The sequence below is a fragment of the Panicum virgatum genome, chromosome 4N, assembly GCF_016808335.1.
Source record: "Panicum virgatum strain AP13 chromosome 4N, P.virgatum_v5, whole genome shotgun sequence".
Taxonomy (NCBI): domain Eukaryota; kingdom Viridiplantae; phylum Streptophyta; class Magnoliopsida; order Poales; family Poaceae; genus Panicum; species Panicum virgatum.
Genome location: NC_053148.1, coordinates 16294662 through 16314271, shown reverse-complemented (window position 1 = coordinate 16314271; position 19610 = coordinate 16294662). Strand labels below are relative to the sequence as shown.

General features: G+C 47.8%; 3 protein-coding genes across 4 annotated transcripts; 1 reads left to right on the top strand and 2 right to left on the bottom strand.

Annotated features, from left to right (window-relative positions):
• Window positions 1-4000: 4000 nt before the first annotated feature.
• LOC120670868 lies at window positions 4001-5652 on the bottom strand. Of its 2 annotated transcripts, none has more exons than XM_039951044.1 (2): window positions 5133-5652; window positions 4001-4740 (listed from the first exon to the last, which is right to left on the bottom strand). In XM_039951044.1, exon 2 carries the CDS (start codon window positions 4711-4713, stop codon window positions 4288-4290), a length of 426 nt encoding a protein of 141 aa, XP_039806978.1. In that variant the 5' UTR covers window positions 4714-4740; window positions 5133-5652; the 3' UTR covers window positions 4001-4287. The 2 variants fall into 2 exon arrangements, with proteins under 2 accessions (XP_039806978.1, XP_039806977.1); XM_039951043.1 differs by having other exon boundaries at window positions 4001-4881; window positions 5133-5650.
• A 5710-nt stretch (window positions 5653-11362) lies between these two features.
• Window positions 11363-12768, top strand: LOC120670823 (chlorophyll a-b binding protein 1B-21, chloroplastic). Its single transcript, XM_039950988.1, has 3 exons — window positions 11363-11724; window positions 11826-12217; window positions 12326-12768. The coding sequence occupies exons 1-3, from the start codon at window positions 11378-11380 to the stop codon at window positions 12475-12477; spliced, it is 891 nt and encodes a 296-aa protein (XP_039806922.1). The 5' UTR covers window positions 11363-11377; the 3' UTR covers window positions 12478-12768.
• Window positions 12769-13185: 417 nt separating this feature from the next.
• On the bottom strand, window positions 13186-18105 carry LOC120670822 (protein adenylyltransferase SelO-like). The gene is made up of 8 exons (XM_039950987.1): window positions 17691-18105; window positions 17470-17579; window positions 16374-16430; window positions 15994-16293; window positions 15165-15412; window positions 14763-15069; window positions 14402-14675; window positions 13186-13807 (listed from the first exon to the last, which is right to left on the bottom strand). The coding sequence occupies exons 1-8, from the start codon at window positions 18027-18029 to the stop codon at window positions 13553-13555; spliced, it is 1890 nt and encodes a 629-aa protein (XP_039806921.1). The 5' UTR covers window positions 18030-18105; the 3' UTR covers window positions 13186-13552.
• Window positions 18106-19610: the final 1505 nt, after the last annotated feature.

Genomic DNA, 19610 nt, shown 5'->3' with positions numbered 1-19610 from the left:
ACACCCGCAACGCGTTCATCGCTCCCGCAGTCAGTATGGGTCGCGAGAAGAGGAAAGGGAAGGAGGTCGTGGTCGAGAAGTTGGTCCGCAAGAGGACCCGCGCAGAGAAGGAGGCCGAGAGGGCAGAGTCGGTGGCCAAGGCCGCCGAGGAGCAGGCTTTGGGGCGTGCTCGTCTGTTCCGGGTCAGGGAGCCGCCCAGTTGGGGCAAAGGCAGAGGTAGAGTAGGCAGGGCCACCAGGGCCACGGCACAGCAGACAGAGAGAGATTCGTCTGAGGGGGAGCCATCAGCTGAGTCAGAGGGGCAGAGTTCTCCTACTCCACGACGGTCTAGCCACTCTCTGCAGTCATCTAAGGGAGGCTCTCCGTCAGCGATCGAGCGTCGCTCAGGACCGAGGACTCGAGGCGGTCACTTGCCACAGGAGTCTCGCAGGTCCACAGCAGCAGCAGCAGCAGCTCGCAGAGCAGAGGCCCAAGAGGCCGAGCGTGCCGTATTCAGGATGGACACTGTTGTCCGTCTGGAGCCTGGGGTGCTTCTCCAGAACTTGACCAAGGCTAAGCAGCAAAGGTCAAGAGGCTGAGATGGAGCGTTACAGAGGAGGATTGGTTCCCAGTAGGCTGTGACAGCAGGATTGATACTAGATTTTGGACACTGCTTCAGGCCAGTTTCTATGAGACCTATTAGAGGAGGGGTCACAGGATCTTCCCTCATCGGGTGCTCGACTGGGTTTCTCTGAGGACTGCAGCAGGAGGGGCAGATGTCAGAGAGCACTTTTCTCACTTTAGAGGGCTGCCTAGACTGATTGAGATGGGGCAGAACAGGTACATTGAGGACTGGGTCCGAGTGTTCTATGCCACAGCTTGGATTGCTCCCGAGCGCAGAGCCGTGCATTTCATATTTGGAGGCCAGGTCTTTGGTTTGACGAGGGCGACGATTGCAGGAATCCTTGGAGTCGACTTGGTCGATGTCTCCCTGCACGACAGAGTATACGGAGACGCAGATCCACCCCGCAGGGCGATGATTGGCGGGATTGCACCTTCTCACGAGGTGATCTCTCAGTGCTTCCGCCAGCCATTCCCAGCCTCGTATGCCAGAGTCCCCAGCTTGCTGACCCCAGAGGCGTACACAGTTCACATGGCCCTCTGGAGGACATTGTTACCGAGGAGTGGCTACCCAGAGGGGTTCACAGGACTGCAGCAGCTGCTACTACTCCACATCCTCACTCATGAGCCTTTTGACATTGTGGACTTTATTTTGGTTGAGATCGAGGATGTGATCACTGACGGGATGGGGGTCGTGCGGTAGTTACCTTATGCACACTAGATCAGTTATATTTGTTCAATGATCGTGCCCGCCGACTCGCCGATCAGTGATGTCTATCGCCAGGATGAGGCTCCCTGGTTCCCAGTCTACCGTCCCACTGCACCATAAGACCGGAGGAGGGGCAGACAGGCAGACAGAGCTGCAATGGCACAGCTACACCTCCAGTCAGCTCGGACCCGCAGCTCATGTCCCTCACCGAGGGTTCTCCGTCCGACGATGACGGCGACGACCTGGACCGCTTCCTCGCCGTGCCGCGACAGCAGGACCCGTAGCTTGCCTTTTTGGTGCTTTGATGCCAAAGGGGGAGAGAGTTAGGGGGAGTCACAGAGGAATTGGAGTCAGGGGGAGGGTAGAGCTAGCAGAGTGGTCGTAGATGCCAGGACTTGATTGGTGTATCTTCATTGGCTTTTAGTTCATAGACATTAGGGGGAGTCACAAAGGAGTTGGAGTCAGGGGGAGGGTAGAGCTAGCAGAGTGCTCGTAGATGCCAGGACATGATTGGTGTATCTTCATTGGCTTTTAGTTCATGTACATGTATATTAGACTCTTGTGCGTGTTGCTCTTTATGACATGTCTATGGATTCTGTTCGAGCCTTCGTTCTCTTTGTGCTTTTCTTTTTGTGCGTTAATCTTTCTTGCTTTACTCGTTTAAGTTATTATTTGTGTTGTCATCAATCACCAAAAAGGGGGGAGATTGAAAGCATCTAGGCCCTCAAGGTATGTTTCGGTGATTAATGACAACCATTATTGTGACTAATGAGTTTGTGAAGCTTAATGAAATCTTATCGCTCATTGGATCATATGTTAAAGAGGCCCCTCAATTTCATTATTCAAAAAGGCGATCTCGGTTATCAACTCAAGTATATAACAAGTCTAAGGATCTTTCTAGTCCTAAGTGTCGCAAGGTTGAGAAGAACACTTAGGTTAGTATAGGTTTTATAGTTTTGTAGAGGTCGCACTATTAAGAGGGGTTAAGGCCAAGTAACTTAAGCATGGACATGGTCAATCAAAAATGGATGCTCACATTGGTCACTCAGGTTATTGGAAGCTCAAACAAGTGTTACTCAACTCATATCTCAAGAAAGTTTGGATTTCACTCGAGACTGAAATCAAAACAGACAAAATCAAGAAAAAGTCTTATCACCGGTTTAACCGACGCTACTGCTTTTCTATACGTCGGTTAAACGCAGTCACTGAAGCCTAGACACTGTATTCACCGGTTTAACCGACGCTGTTCAAAACTAACGTCGGTGCTGTTGTCCAGAACATTGGTTTTTTTGGGGTTTCTGAGCTCATACACACCGGTTAAACCGACGATGGATTTGAGTTAACGTCGGTGTAGTTGTCCAGAGAGTTGGTTTTTCAGTTAATCAGTGGACAGCTACATTCACCGGTTAAACCGATGATACGTCGGTCAAATTGCCTGTGCAATAACGGCCAGTTTTTCAAAGAGGTTGTTTACATTCATCGATTGAACCGGCGATTACTCTGGAGGGACCGTCGGATTAACCGGCGTTGTGTACTTTTTCTGGCAGCTTTTCTCCAACGGCTCTATACTTGTGAGCTGCCTATATATACCCCCTCCAATGGGTCATTTTACTCTCTCTTGACACCAGGCAACATTCATACACACACTCTATAGTTGAGAGACACTTAGAGCCTTAATTCCACTCAATTGATCATTCAATCATCCAAGAAGTAAGGCTAAGGACTTGAGTAGGGAGAAGCTTGTGTGCATCCGCTCTTGGTGATCGGTTCTTGCTCAAGTGAAGGTTCTAGCTTGTTACTCTTGGTGATTGGCATCACCTAGGCGATCTTGGTGATCGGGGGTGATTCTCTCGGAGCTTGCCAAGAATTGTGGGAGCCCGGAGAAGAAGAGTGTACGTGGCTTGAGCTCCACCATGCCGGGACGGCGAACGGAGACTCTTAGTGAGCACCCTTGTCTTGGTGACTTGGGAGGTGACAAGACTCTTAGTGAGTGTCACAACGTGGATTAGGGGTGTGTGCCAACACATCGATACCACGAGAAAAAATCCGGTTGTCTCTTGATCCCTATTTACATTCAAGCATTTACATTCTTTCTATATTTTCATGTGCTTGACATTAGAGATCATAGCTTAGCTCTACCTTGCTTAGGCTAACACTAGTTTTATCTCTCATATCTTGAGTAGCTAGCTAGACCGGTTTGTGATTTTGGGCCTTCTAGTTTTTGCATAGGCTAAGGTTGATTTATATCGCTTTAGAAATTTGAAAAAGACACAATTCACCCCCCCCCTCTTGTGCTATCGATCCTTACAGTAGTGCTTACAGTAGTGCTGTGGTGGACTACTGGCTCACAGTAACAATTGGTAGGAGATTCCAGTCAGGACTCCAGCTGAAATTCAGTCCTGCAGATACATGGTTGACACTCTTCTACAGCTACAAACCGGAATGGATGACAAACAAAATCCATATGAATCCAAGATGTACATGCTTCACCATGATCATAACAAACATCCCGGTCTGGGCATAGCTGGGCAAGCTATGTCAAAACTCATGATATCCTGATTTGGTAAAACGTATGAACTCATGGTACAACCAAAGAATCCAACTGTGATAAAACGGCAATGAAAAGGCCCATTGGCCGAATCAAAGTTTAAGGAATTATGCTAGCACAGTTTGCTGATGTGAAGCAAAACATGGTGCTTACCAATCAGTTCACTATTCAACCTGTCCACAAGAGAAGACGACATGGATAATACAGTAGCATATAGCAACTAGATGTGGAGCTCCAGTAGTTCATACATTTTCTTCAACATCAGCAAAACTTCTGATGACTTGCAATCAGTATATGTTTACACTCATGCAGGACCTAGCAAACACCAAGATTACAAAAATTGAAGATTACTACTAAAATATATGAAGGTGGCAAAATTGAAGAGCAGCTGCCTAATTGATAGCCAAGAATCTATTCCATTTGAATTCAACTATAGCCCCGCCTCCGCCGCCCGCCGTGGCGTGCTCTTCCGGCGGCTACCAGATTGCCGGAACCCATTGGACCTGGTCGACTCATCATTGCTGGACCGAGTGCTCGAGCTGTTCTCCTCCATGTCAAGATTTGAACCCTCTTCTTCTTCCTTGGGCACCCTGTTCCTCTTGTTGGTACCAACCCCTGTGGAACCCTTTAGCTTGGCACCATCCCCTGCTCCCACCACATAGTCCTCATCGCCGTCATCAGCCTCCTCCAGTTTCTTCACCTCCGCCTCAATGATCTTCTCGGCGGCGACGCGCTTCTGGGGCCGCCCCCTCCTCTTCCTTGCAGGCACGACGACCTCCTCACCGCTGCTCCCCTTGTCCTCATGGGTCCTGCCATTGGTGAGCTGCTTCCTCCCTCTGCCCCTCCCCCTACCCATTGATTCAATTCAGCAGAGGCTGCAGTCCTGCAGATGCGTGCACCAGGCAACAGCTGAAGCTACAAGCTGTGAATGAAGATAGCTAGATGCGGCCTATTCTGTTGCTTCCTTGTTTAAACAAAATATCTCACTGGCTCTAGGACAGTGCAGCCAAAACAATCTAGAAATCTGCACGAGAAATATCGATGAGCCTACTGTAAAACCCAACTAGAACATGATTGAATATTCAAGAATGGATGATAGATTAATCTCAGAGTTGCACTTAGATCCATAGCAATAAGCTCAGGAAACAAATACCCCAATAAATCTCTAAACTCAGATGGGAATGCACCAGTAGAACACAGAAATTTTAAGAACAGGTTAGAGCAGAACCATTGAAATGGTTTACTAAGCAATAGAGGAGATAGAAAGAAGCTGACCTTGCATCAAAATAGCATGCCCTTCAAGAAACATGCTGCTGCAAAACCCATTTCCCCAAGCTCCAGCGGTCAAAGGATGGGATTTTTTTTTTTTTGCTAGCACCGAAGGGGAAAAGAAAAGGTGCTCGAGATAGATTGGCACTGATCTTGGACTGAGATTGAGACACCGGGAGACCCACCACAGATCAGGAAGCAGAGGCCAATAGCCAAAGGTTGGCGCTGTTTGGGGAAAGCTGGAAGATTATTGAACGAGCAGGCGGTGCTGATCGGTGTGCTGGTGCTGGATGCTACCGCGGGTGGTGCGAGAGATAAATATTGTTGGTTGGTTGCTGTTGCTGGGTGGTGTGAGAAGAAAATACCGTTGAGAAGCGCAGCGAAAGGGGTGATATGGAGCCTGGGTGCCTGAGCTCTAACAGTAGCTGTGAGCTCCCCTGCGGGACAGCAGCGGCAGGACACTGTACACACCACGCGATGAGAGAGAGGCTGAGGGAGGGAGGGAGGGGGCCTGTGCCTGTGCTGGCTTGCTTGCTTGCTGGAGCTGCTTTTGTGTGGAGCTGTCACTCGGTTGCTCAGTTTTGCGCTTTGTTTACCAACCGTTGAAAACGAGTGAGCTGCACTCCACAGTCCACACCCCCCCCCCCCCCCACTGGGCACTGCTGCAGTAGCCCCTGACAGGTGCCCTCGGGGACATCGAAAGGCCGGAGAAGGGGCAGCAAGGATCCCAAGACTGACAGCCAGGGAACAACCAAACCAGGGGCTAGTAATGACCTGCTGCTGCCAAGATCCGTCAGCATGTTTCATAGTACCGCAAAGGCTGGTGGTTTCAACGCCCCCTTGTCATTATTTTCTCTTTCTTTTCTTTATTCCAAGTTCAAAGTTTCTATTGAATTTGGCCATGTTATGCTCCAGCAGGCTCCAGCCAGCTAGCCCTGGGCATTCGGTTAGAACATCGGTTCGGTTCTTCGGTTCTTGTAGAAGTTCGGTTCCTGAAAAACAGAAACCATTCGGTTCTTTTCAGAACTAAGAACCGAAGAACTTCGGGTTCGGTTCTTTCGGTTCGGTTTCGGTTATAACCGATGGAACCGAACTCCTCGCGTGCGCCAGGAGCGGCGGCTTGAGCCCGCGCCCCGCGCAACGCGTGAATCGGGCGTACCGCCGCCTGGATCTCCTTGAGACAGGGGCGGCAGCTTGCGACTTCACCCCTGCCCGCACCGCATCGCCGCCACCGGGCCCTCCTCCTGCTGACCCATCACCGCCGGTCCCCCGCCACCGCTCGAATCGGCGGGACCCAGTGCTGGTGGGCAGCCGAGCACTCCGCTGGTGGCCGCCGAAGAGGGCGGGGCGGCGGCTGGGGTCTGGGGAGTGGCCGCCGGCGCCGGTCGGGACCGGGGGTCGGGGACGCCGGGACGGGGCGTCGGGGGCTCGGGGCCTCGCCGCCTCGGGGTCGGGGGTCAGGGTAGGATGGGCAGGGTGGCCGGGTGGGGGGTACGGGACGGGACTGGGTGGCTTGATGTTAGGGTTTTCTTTTGGGCCTTGGGCCAGATTCATTCCTTCATGGGCTAAATGTATGATGGGCTCGGTTCTTCGGTTAAACGGCTTAGGAACCGAAACCGAACCGAGTATTTCGGTTCCTGAGAACTAGGAACCGAAATTCTCGGTTTCGGTTCGGTTCAGCTCCGGTTCTCGGTTTTTTCAGTTCGGTCCTCGGTTCTCGGTTTTTTGTGCCCAAGGCTACAGCCAGCAGTGTTTTCCTCTCACACCACTCCAGCAGCAGCCTCCAGCCACCAGCCAGCCAATAGTATTTTTCTCTCACACCACTCCAGCACCAGTACAGCGAACAGGGCTTTTGTGTTCGTTCATTTGCTGTTGATGGGCGTGTTTCTGAATCAATGTAAGTGATTACAGGTGTTCTTCCATGTGTTGCCTTGCCGAAGCTGATCCAACCGTAATGATGTTACTGTCTAAACTTTGTAATGAGGTATGTAACAGTAACAACTGAGGATGCTTCCATCTATAAAAATAGCACGCCTATATTGGTTAGTTACTATCTTGCAAAAATTTATTTATGCTTCTTAAACAGATGGCATCTATATGCACCTTTGGTCAATACTATTTTTTTTGGATATATTGATATTATGGCTAATAACACATATTGATAGAAAATTTATAGTACTATGGAACTATCATCTACAACAAATAAATGTATTACTACATTCACAGAGTAGATCTTAGCCTTTTTTTTTTAAAAAAAAAGAAAGAGTCACCTTGTTATCTAAGTGCAACATTCTACTATCACTTTCTTGTATTCGAATATATTGGTATTGTTCGGCTGGCTAGTGGCTAGCGATGATTTGTTGTGAGAGAAAAATATTGCTGACTGATGCTGATGTTGATTTGGTGCGAGAAAAACACTGATTGGCTGACTAGCCAGCCAAACAAGCTGATTGTAAAAGCTAATTCGTTATTCCATCCATTCTTGATATTTGTTTGGTTCACATACACAAACAATGAGAACTGTGGGGGATCTATTATAGATTAATAGTACAACATCTATTTAACTGCACATAATAATCAAATTTTAGGGTTTGTTAGAATAGCTTTTGATCCGCTTTTCATAAAAAGAGGTAATACATTATGGAGTCGTTTCACAAGTCTAGACAAAAGTGAACGAAGGTTGGATGAAACCAATTTTTTTTCTTCACTAGCTGAAGCAGTTTCTGACAAACCCTCCCAAGGGTCCATTTGTTAGATAGGTGGATCAGAAAATGTAGTAAAAGGGAGGTGAAATCAAAGTTTAATTATCCCAAGAAACCCTTTTCGCAGATGTGTCATCACTATTCGACTGATACGGCACTCAAATTAGCTTGGCTTTGGCTGTGTGCACCAAAATTACAGTCATTAATTCCTGACTTCAGCATGCATAGAACGGAAACTTTTGGACAGACGGTTTTGCACAGTGGTCCAGTACAATCGCCAGACCACAATTTTATGACAGAGCGAGTGCATTCATAGCAAGAGTAAATGCTCCGCTTCATTGTGAAAAAAAATCATACTAGTATGCAGCAAGGACAGCATTGACAAGTTTCGGTGCTTATGCTTATTATTTTTCGTCTGCATTGCCTTTTGTTTTGTTGAAAATTTGGTGGCTCTGAGATGATGTGGGCCTAGCAGCTTTAACAACCAAAGGAGGACGAGCGATAGCTCAGTTGGTTCGCTCGCGCACCCGCGAGCGGCCGGGCGCGGGTTCGATTCCTGGGAATCGCAACTCGCGTGCCTCATCAGGTACTGTTCTCAGTACCTTTAATAATCTCCGTTGTCTCTCACGCGTGGTGCCACAAAGGGACTGTGACGCGCCCGTCGCACACGGAGTCTTGGAGGTTTCCAGTGATATCTAGAAGGACGCGATCTTCATATCTGTGTGTAGTTGTAGGTCTGATTGTACACGTGTGGTGTGAGTGTGGTGTGCGTGTGTAGGGGAGTGCGTGTGTGCGTGTATGAACAGATGCTACAGCTGTACCCAGATGAGAGGTGTCAAAAAAAAAAAACCAAAGATGAGTAACCGAAAATCAGTTGGCGTGAGGAGACGGCATAGAGAGAAAATGGCCAGTTTGGGCCCAGTAAAGTACGCGGGCAAGCCCAGCGCATCTCGACAGGCGCCGAAGAGGACGTGGAATGAGGAGTGAGGTGGTCGGTGTACAGGTACCTATTTACTATAGGTAACTCAGCCCAAACAGCTCTCGCACGGTGAAGGCGGGATTGTAGCGGAGGAATAAGGAACTCCGGCTTCTTCTCCGCCTCGCTGGTGAGTCTTCTGATGCCAGTGATGAGCCGAAGTGGTGTGTGTCCCCTGGATCTGGGAGTTCCAGGTCTCGTTGGGTTCTTTTGTCCCTCTCTTGTCGTCATCGATTTGGAGAGGTTTGCTTACTAACCAGAGATGAAATCGGATTGGTTGCTAGTTACCACCTGTCTTGGTGGTTCAGTTTCCCTTCGGGGTTCTTCGTCGTCCGGCGGATTGAAGCTTCTGCAGGTTCTTGGGGCGTCAGGTTCCCCACGGCCCGACGATTTGATGGCCGCCGGTCATCTTCAGCCGGATCGTTCAACAACAACAAAGCATGTTGTTTTCGATATGCTGCTCAAGACGGCAACAACAAACTTTCTTTCTTCGCCGGGGAGGAGGCCGGCCTCGGGTTGCGGATGCCAGTCACCGATGGTGAGGAAAACCGGGAGATGGTTACAAGGATTGGGCTGTAATTCCTATTTCTTTCAAGGACATCTTTGTAACACGGGCTGTAATCACCGAGAATATAAATGAAATATCAATCCGGTTTCTCAAAAAAAAATGTGCAACGAAGATCGAGGACGGCCCTGTCCCAAAATACACGGAGCAAGCTGCTCATTGCTGTTGCAAATTGTAATATTGGTGATGCTTAGCTTATGAAGTGTATAAGCGGTAAATGGCTTTAATTTTTTATTTAGATAATCTAAGGGTCGGGTCCTCAAAGAACCGTGCTCTAATTTTATATAATATTTAGTTAAAAATATTAAGGATCAAAGTTGTATTGTGAAGAGAGCATTAGAGTCATAATCTATTACCACCCTCACCCCAAATGAAGTGCATGAGACGACCGTATTTCAAGGACTTTTTGCATCAAATGAGGCCCAAACTGCAATCCAACCAAAAGCCTGAAAAAGGATCCTTTATTATTAATGAATTTGAGTAAAAAAACCTTTATCTAGTTACAAAGAATCTCGCCTCACATTTTGACTAAAATATTGTTAAATTGCTATATTACAGAAGAAAGAGATGACCCTAAAGTGATGTCATATCCTCATAAAAAATTAAAATAGTTGTCTCCAAATGATTAAAAAATGTCACGTACATATGAGCCGACAAATATAAAAATCGACGTTGATGGTTTCACACAGACTGAAAGCTGATGATAGTTTCAACTTCAATTCCAATTAAGGTGTTCTAGAGTTTGGCTATCAAGGCTTAGGGTTCCTCATCATAGATGTTATCAAGGGTGTGTGTACCTAGTTGTGTTGTTTTGCAATAATTTCTTTATTTCTTAAAGGCCTTTGTGCAATGTATATGTGAAAAAAGTTCGATTTACACCCTCAAACTATAGTAAACGTCTAATTTGGAACCTTCAACTACAACTGGATAACAAAGATCATCTAACTATCGAAACCGGGCAAATTGGGCCCTTAGGATGGTTTTGAACGTGTTTTTGTATTTTTTTTAAAAAAATAAAAAAAATCTAATTAGATCTAAAAAATAAAACTAATTTATTTTAATCATAAAAATATGCAACTAGTACCAAAATATTTCTAAAATGTAAGCTATATATTGTTGCTCTATTTGAATCTTAGTTATACAAAAATAATAGGCATAACAACAAGCAACAAAAAATTATGAACATAAAAAATTGAATCTAGATAATTGAGATAGGTTACATTTTTAGAAAACTTTTGGTATCCATTTTGTAATTTTTTGATTCAAAATGAATTATGAAAATTTTAATTTAACAACTTAACTACAGGAAAATTTACAACCAGGGGAGCAATAAAAATATCTTTCCACCTGATCCCCTTTTGGATTGGTGGATAAAAGTTACACTGAGTCGCTGTGTAGATATTCCAGTCAGCAAGGCACGGACAGATATGTGGACCGCAGCTCACGGCCGAGAGTGAACTGTTGCAGTTTGAGTGTGAAGTGACGCCCATGTGTGCTTGCAATGTCCGTGTGTACAAGATCAAATTATTTGAATTTATTCTGCATCTCAACACAATGGCTACAAGATCAAATTATATATTAAATCACCATGATTTATGTATCAAAAATTAATTAAATATCTTGCAGATAGCCAAACAGACGATCCGTTGTATAAGATGTCTGTTTAGCTGTCTATGTATATCAAATGGACAACACCTGTCTAGACTGTTGTACATGACTTTAATTAGAGCAAAATTTACATTCAGGGGAGCAATAAAAATATCTTTCCACCTTATCCTCTTTTGGATTGGTGGATAGAAGTTACTTACGTTGAATTGCCCTGTAGATATTCCGGTCAGCAAGGCACAGATATGTGGACCGCAGCTCACGGCGCCGAGAGGCCGGGACCATTGCGAGCAGGAAGCCTCACCTCCTTCGGGGAGGGCCGTGCCAGTGCCACGTCGGACAGCCAAAGATACCCCGCTCCAACGTGGCCCAATGACGCGCGGGCACACGGATATCGCCGCCAATGGCGGGCAGCATTTGGATATCCCCCATCCCGCTTCGTCTCCGGCCGCTGGTGGTGCTCTTAATAGCAGCCGCAGATTCTGCTCCCGCTCTCAAACGCCACTCCTCCCTCTCCTCTCGTCTCGGCCTCAGGATCAGCGGGATCGGAGCAGCAGCAATGGCGATGGCGTCGTCGAGCGGGCTCCGGAGCTGCAGCGCCGTGGGCGTGCCCAGCCTGCTGGCGCCGTCGTCCCGCTCCGGCCGGCTGCCGTTCTGCGCCAGCGCCACCACCTCGGGCCGCGTCACCATGTCCGCCGAGTGGATGCCCGGCCAGCCCCGCCCCGCCCACCTCGACGGCTCCTCCCCCGGGTAAGCTATAGCTCAGCTGGCCGGCGGCGTCGAGGACCGGCGTGCTCTGCAGATTTTCTAAACTGACGAGCTGGCTTGTCTCCGGTATAAAATTTGGCCAGGGACTTCGGATTCGACCCCCTCGGCCTCGCCACCGTGCCGGAGAACTTCGAGCGGTTCAAGGAGTCGGAGGTGTACCACTGCCGCTGGGCCATGCTCGCCGTGCCCGGGATCTTGGTGCCGGAGGCGCTGGGGCTTGGCAACTGGGTGAAGGCGCAGGAGTGGGCGGCCGTGCCCGGCGGGCAGGCCACGTACCTGGGCAACCCGGTGCCGTGGGGCACTCTGCCCACCATCCTGGTGATCGAGTTCGTGGCCATCGCCTTCGCCGAGCACCAGCGCACCATGGAGAAGGACCCCGAGAAGAAGAAGTACCCCGGCGGCGCCTTCGACCCGCTCGGCTTCTCCAAGGACCCCGTCAAGTTCGAGGAGTACAAGCTCAAGGAGATCAAGAACGGTGAGCCTTGTTGCCTCCCTCGATCATGCCAGGCACCTGATCGATGTGCCGCACCTGATCAAGGAGTACACTAGCTAACTAATAACTGGGCATCGTACGTACGTGCAGGCCGGCTGGCGATGTTGGCGTTCGTGGGGTTCTGCGTGCAGCAGTCGGCGTACCCGGGCACGGGGCCGCTGGAGAACCTGGCCACCCACCTCGCCGACCCGTGGCACAACAACATCGGCGACATCATCATCCCCAGAACGATCTACCCTTGAGCTCAGCTGAGACGACGGCGGCGAAGAACGAAGATGAGGCGAGGCGAGGCGACGGGCAGACGGGCTGCGCTGGGAGAGTGTACTGGATAGATCGATGGTGTTTTCTGTGTGTGGATTACTGGGCACTGCCTGCGTGCGTGCAGCAACTGTACAACGACCGACGGCGGCGACGACTTTCCGGCCGGCCGGGAACCACTTGTCCTTGTGTAATGTAAAGCTTGTTGATGTAGCGGCTACTCGATCTTGTGAATCCACCCTACTTTTCCTCCAAAACCGAATTGGATTTGGTCCCATGGTCTTGTCCGGGTCCGGTCATAACTAGAGAAAAAATTTTGATCATTATATTTGTTCCGGCCAGTATTATGCCCGGAACTAATATGAACATTAATCTCGGTTCCAACGGCTTGGGGACGAAAGGGCTCTTTTATCCCAGTTGGAGCCTGTTGATATCACAAACCTAGACTAAAGGACCCTCCAGGAGTTAGTTCAAAAAAAAAAAGGTACCACATTTCGAGTTAGATGCATTGTGTAGGTAAGATGGGAAGCTGCCTAAAAACCAAGAGGTCTTGGGTTCAATTCCCATAGGGACGATAGAGCCGAATAGTAGTGAGTCCAGCTTGCTAAATGGTTACTACACTGAGGTGTCTCGCCTCGAAACCCTGCCTCAAGCTGACAGCCTAACACAGAAACAAAAGCTTACCAAACAGATTTGCCGCAGAAGGCATGACAGGGGCTAAGAGTCTTGCCGTGATAATTTCTTTTGTTCCTCAAGCCTGTACCTCATCCAGTCATCCTGCCGGGTAAAATTCCGGATGCGAGGTGCCGCCAGGGCTCTTGTACCACCAAATTTTCATTTCCACACAGGATATGAGGCCAGGTGCTCCGCTTCACGGCAACTCCTGATCGAGCCTCACTAATCTTACAATATGGCAAATAGTGCAGAATTTGCAACTAAGCTTCTTACACTCTTGCATCACCGGTAAAAATAGCATGTGATGCTTTACACATCGTCATAGCACAAAGCTGAATTCCCTATACAGGAAGAAGGTGATAAACATCGGCACTTATGCTGGGTTCAAGAGGAGCAGGACAGCATGCACACTCCCGGTCTGTATGCCCAGGCTGGCGGCAACCGTGCATACTTCTCCATCCCCGGCTGCTCATCATATGGATGTTGCATTACTTTCAGCAACCGACGAACCTCCTCGTAATCACCTTGCTCAGCGGCGTCGATCGCCGACTGGCAGAGATAGTTGCGGAGAATATACTTTGGATTGACAGAGTTCATCGCAGCTTTCCTTTCTTCATCAGGAATGCCACTCTCCACCAGCTACACAGAATGAATAACCCCATTAGACTGAAGATTTCACTTAACATTGATACCACAGGATTATATGATTTAAAAGAATATTAGCAGACATCAAGTGAACTACACAAGATTATAAAAAATACTGAAAAGTATTAGCTATATAATGTTCAAGTCTGGCAACAAGTATAGAACACAACCTTATTTGACACTGGACCTCATGCAAATGACAATTCACAATGCATAAAAAATTAAAAATATGTCAACATTAGATGCACTTTAAAACATATGCACGAACCTCATGCAAATGACAATTCACAATGCATAGAAAATAAAAATATGTCAATATTAAATCCACTTTAAAACATATGCATGCAGTGGAAATGCAGGTAAACTTCCAGAAGCACAAGGGCAGCAAGCATGCAACTGCCAAAAATCAGTGCAAATTTCTCCCTGAACCAATGACATGATACTTCAGTTTCTAAATGATTATTCCAACTTCACAAAATGGCAGCGATGTCCAAAACAACATCCAAGCACCAAAGACAACAAAAATACCAACATAGCAAAAACGTGCACATGGACAAAACAATTAGCAGAACAGAATAGGTGACCTACCTCTTCAATATAAGTCCGCACCCAACTAATCCATGCTTCCTTCCTTTCTTTCCCAATATCCAGCAGAGCAGCCTTCAGTGGCACAAGCAGCTCATTCTCTGGAATGCCAGGATCCGCTTTGATGTTTGAAAGAAGACGGAAAAAGTTGGTGTAGTCAACCTTATCAACTGCCAAGTTGTTAAGCAGCTTACTTATTAGCTGCTTATTATACTTGGTCAGGCCCAGTTTTCTGGTCATGATAGATTGGTACTCGTCCATGAACTTTGTCCCGTACCTGCAACATGCAAAAATCAACGTTCACACAAATAAGTAGTTGATGTCAACAGAAAATAGTTAATCCAGATTGGAGCAACAAACCCACCTCTCCATTACATAATTTGCCTCGTCTTGGCTAATAAGTTCAGCAGATGATAGTGGTCCAGTAAACTGAGCAATATTCCACAAACCAACATCAGGCTGATTTGCAAAACAATACCTCTTCCCAGGAAGGTCAGTGGTATTTGGAGTATAGCTAGGATCAAAGGCATCCAGAAAGCCAAATGGTCCGTAATCAATAGTCAGGCCCAGCACGCTCATGTTGTCTGTGTTGAGTACACCATGGGTGAAGCCAACACCTTGCCATCTGGCTATCAAGTAAGCAGTCCTCTCTGCAACCTCAACTGCCCAGGCTGTTACAAACAGATTGCAAATGAGGAAAGTTTAGTTCTCCAAATAATCGATGAGAATACTGAAAGAAAATAAAATATGACAAGAAGATATTTGCCTGCATATTTATTGGATGTAAGATCAATTGCTGGAGAATCTCCTATAGCTGCGTCAAATGATAAACCTTCACTCTTCTTCATGTTTTCAAGATGCAGATAGTGATGACGTATCGTATAGTCTGCCAAACGACGAACAATTTCCAGATCCTCTTTGCCTCTTGAAGCATGTATTTGGTATGAACCAAAACGTATAAAGGACGGTGCTACACGACAAACAATTGCGCCTGGCTCTTCCTTTGCATTGCCACTGTGTATATAAGATAAAAGCTTAAACACCAGAAGCATCTAAATAAGTACACTGTATACAGAGGACATGGTGTTTAAACTATTTTAACTGCTTTCATTCGGAATTATAAACTGCAGATAGTGGAAGTGTATTAACAAATGTTATCTACACCACAGCATTCCCTTCGCAACATTAAACAACAACATAAGAAGAACAGAAACCAACACACTGCCAAATGTACATGCAGCAAGCAAATAAAATTATGAAACATGCTGTCATTCAGAGAATAATCACATGTCTGCAGCAGAAATAAATAAATAAGTTCCTTAAAAGTGATCTTGAATAGTTGAACCAATGCTTTTCATCGGCTAGCATGTGTGTCTCAAGTAGCCTTGATTCATATGCTTTGAACGCTACAGATAACACCATCACCATTACCTCGTTCTGCTTAAAATAACCTGGATCGCCTACAGCCATTTATCCCATTTCCCCCCTTCTATCTATGACTAAATCAGATGAAAATTACCTGACATAATTGGGACACAGCAATGAGAAATGATTTAACCACATAGATTAGAAAATGAAGATATTGTGTGACATACTCATAGAACATATCTCGGACAACTGATTTGCCGGTTTCAACTAGGCAGAGAGCACGTGTCGTAGGAATGCCTAGACCATGCATAGCTTCGCTGCATAAGAATTCACGGATGCTACTGCGAAGGACAGCAAGACCATCCGCAAATCTGCTGTATGGAGTCTTTCCAGCACCCTTGAGCTGCAACTCCCATCTCTCACCTCGAGAGTTTACAACCTCCCCAAGTGTTATCGCTCTTCCATCCCCCAACTGACCAGCCCATACGCCAAACTGATGTCCTCCATAGCACTGTGCGTAGGGCAAACTGCAGGTTGATCCGTATCAGAAGGTTGATTACTGCTGTTCAAAACCGAATATTAAGGATATACACAGGGTATCACAAACCTTCCCACCAGTGGAGTTGCTCCGGAAAAGAACTGAGGAAAGTCAGGTCTTTCAAACCTGAAAAATACATAACAAAGCACATAAACAAATATGAATTTCCATTCTCCAATATCAACAAGGATGCAAAAAAGAACGATTACTGAGAATTGGATGACAGCAGGAGACAAGGTAGGAGAAAGAAATAACCACATTTCAGTAGCTCCTGAATTTTAAAGTACATATAATTAATGCGAAGAGATTATAGGTCAGATAGACTCATATAACAGCTCAATAAAAAAAGAGACTGAACAGATTGTAGGTCAAAAAGACTCATAGCCAAGGTGCCAATATTTAAAAATGCTTATCAAAGACCTTAAGAGTAATATGTCAGCTAGCGCTGATCACTTACTCGCTCGAATCGAATCTGCTAACTGGAATGTCTTGCTACATGTGGGCCAAATGCCATATGGAACGACCATATATGTGAAATGACAGAAACCACCATATCATACAGAGTTTTGGCAGTATGGCATCTCTTCTAGTGAATGAAGTGGTCATGAACAAAACTTGTTTTGCAAATAAGACGATGAGCCCTTAGTATGTTCAAAGGCTTAAGTGTCTAGCAGTCTAGCGACACCGTTTCTTTCTCAAAAAATGGCTATTCCACAGTACATAAGCTCTTGTCAGGTCCTTAGTTATATGATAGACATGCTTCAAACTTCCGAAGACTTCATAGTACCTTGGATGTTTTTGCAATTTCTTTTCTAACCATACGTTTTACCTTTGGTCACTATGAGCTCCACTGGTTACCTTTGAACAAAGAGATGTGCGTAGTTGCTCTTAACAAGGCCGACTTAAGTTTTAAAGAAAACTAAGGGTGCAATTTGAGTGTAGTCACGAACCGACAGCTAATTTTACTATCATCTAAGTTTTGGAGTCAAGATTTCGGGAGTGATGAAGGCACAATGGAAGTAATCAGGACACATTTCAAGAATCACTGGCCGCAGGTGATATCTGAAGTGGTAAAATGTGGGGTAATTTGGTGCCTTAACTAGCCAGGTCTCACCCGCAGGCGAGTTGGCATCGAGAGGTGTAGCGACAAGGATCTGAGGCTCACTCTTTGTGGTCCAGATTGAGGAGGTCGGCGACGGCGTCGGACCACGCCACGAGCTTGGGGCCGTCCACCTTGGCCGAGGGGGACACCTTAGAGTAACAGGAGTGCAGGACCTGCGGCGGCAATCCAGGCCAGGCAGTAGTAGATCAGGCAATCGAACTTAATACAAAGGAAACGAGAACCAAGCAGCGAGCGCTGAGGAAGGAGGAGGAGGCAGGGTGGACCTCCCGCGGGAGGGTGTCGGATCGCGGGTCCCCGGGCAGCTCGCGGACGAAGGAGTGGTCCCAGGGGAGCTCCTCCAGCGCGAACCGCCGCGGGGCGGCCGGCGCCTCCGCGGCAGCGGCTTGTGACCCGGGGGAGGCGGCGGCGGAGGCCATGCCGCGGAGCAGCGGGGGGCGGCGGCAGCGGCAGCGGCGCGCGCCTCGTGGAAGGGGCTGCGGCGCCGGAGGGAGGCGGAGGGCGCGAGGGGCCGAGAAGGGGAGAGGCGGGGGTGGGAGGAGGCGGTGCGGGAGCGGGAGCTGCCTGGTGAGGAGGAGGCGGGCGGTGGGGAACCGGGGCGGCATGGCGACGCGCGTATTTGGCCTGCGGGGGCGGCGGGTGGTGGCCTGGTGGGTCGGTCAATCCCCCCATCCCAGTTTTTCAAAAAAAAAAAAAATCCCCCCATCCCCGTGCTGCTGCGGGCGTGGAGGGGCAAGCGGCGCGGGCCGGCTCGACAGATCTGCGGCCTGGCCGGCGGACTGGACCTGGGGTTCACACGTTGGCGGCTTGGCGCGCAGAGAGGAACGTGGGAGCTCCGTACGTGTCTTTGTTACCGTGGGGGGACTGACTACCTAACAATCGAGTAAAAATCTTGGGATGCTGTCAGCCGAATTTTAGACCAATATGATGGAGCCACGTAGTACTATTAGGCAGTAGGGCAAAATTGAGTGACAGGAAACTAAAAATCAATCGGATTCTTTTTTTTGAAAGCACCCAGGAGTTGGGCACCTACGCTGACCGCGCGCTCAACGCAAATGGGCTGCCGAGAAGTCCAAGGACGCGCCTACCGGGACATACACACGCACACACACCCACACACACCACAGGAGCCCAGCACCCCTCTAGGGAAATTTCCCAATGCGACACCTGGGCACGTCCCAAACAGAGATCGAACCCGGGCGGGCGGTTACCATCGTGCTACCAGCGCGTTCGCAAAACAATGGGACACCACCACAAAGGATAGGACATAAAACTTGGGTGACAACACAAAGAAAATCAAACAATTCTCCAAGCAACAAGAAACATACAAAATCAATTGAAAATATATATGGCAACAATTGAAATAGTACCGGACACCACCACATAGAATTCCGAGTGAAACCTCTATAAAAAAAACAATCGGCACAGACACAACAACAGTTGTACGAGGGGGCAGCGGTCATGACGTAACTCGCTAACAGTTTCGCTGATGTTAGTAAAATGGGTCCACGTCTGGTCTCATTGGAATTTGCCACCAGAATCGCATGCCACGGCGGTGCTGCATGCAAGCGCGATCATGTGTGTGGCTGATCCTCGCGAGCTGACCGCTAGAGGAATGCATCCAACAATGCTTATGGCTCGAATAAAACGGCCCAAAAGCTAACAACCGATGACAGAAAGAAAACACTCGAGTAATCATTAGGAATACCATTTTACAGTTACTAAAAAAAGGGATATCATTTTACATTTATGCTACTGTTTCATGCTTTTCATGATTAAATTGATATCCAAATTCTGTGATGTGTGCCTAGCACGAGCGGACCCAGGGTCAAGCTCGACCACCCAGGGAAATTGTGTATATTGGGCCGTATTCACTAACGGGCTAGAAATATCACAAGAAACGGGCTCGAGCTGGTCATGCACACATCCTCTGCGGCCGAGTGATGAGCTGGAGTGACGGAAAAAAAATCGAGTGACAGATAAAATAGAAAATTACTCGAGTAGCATTTAGGAATTCCGTACCGGGTCGTGCCCGCGCTCTCGCTCGGTGGGCGACGGTCCGCTGTGTGAGCGCTAGTCACGTTGCCGTTGGGTACCCAACACCCATATCCAAACCCACACCCATTGTATTTGGGTAGGATACGAAATTACCCATCTAAATTTGGGTACGGATATGATATACGCGG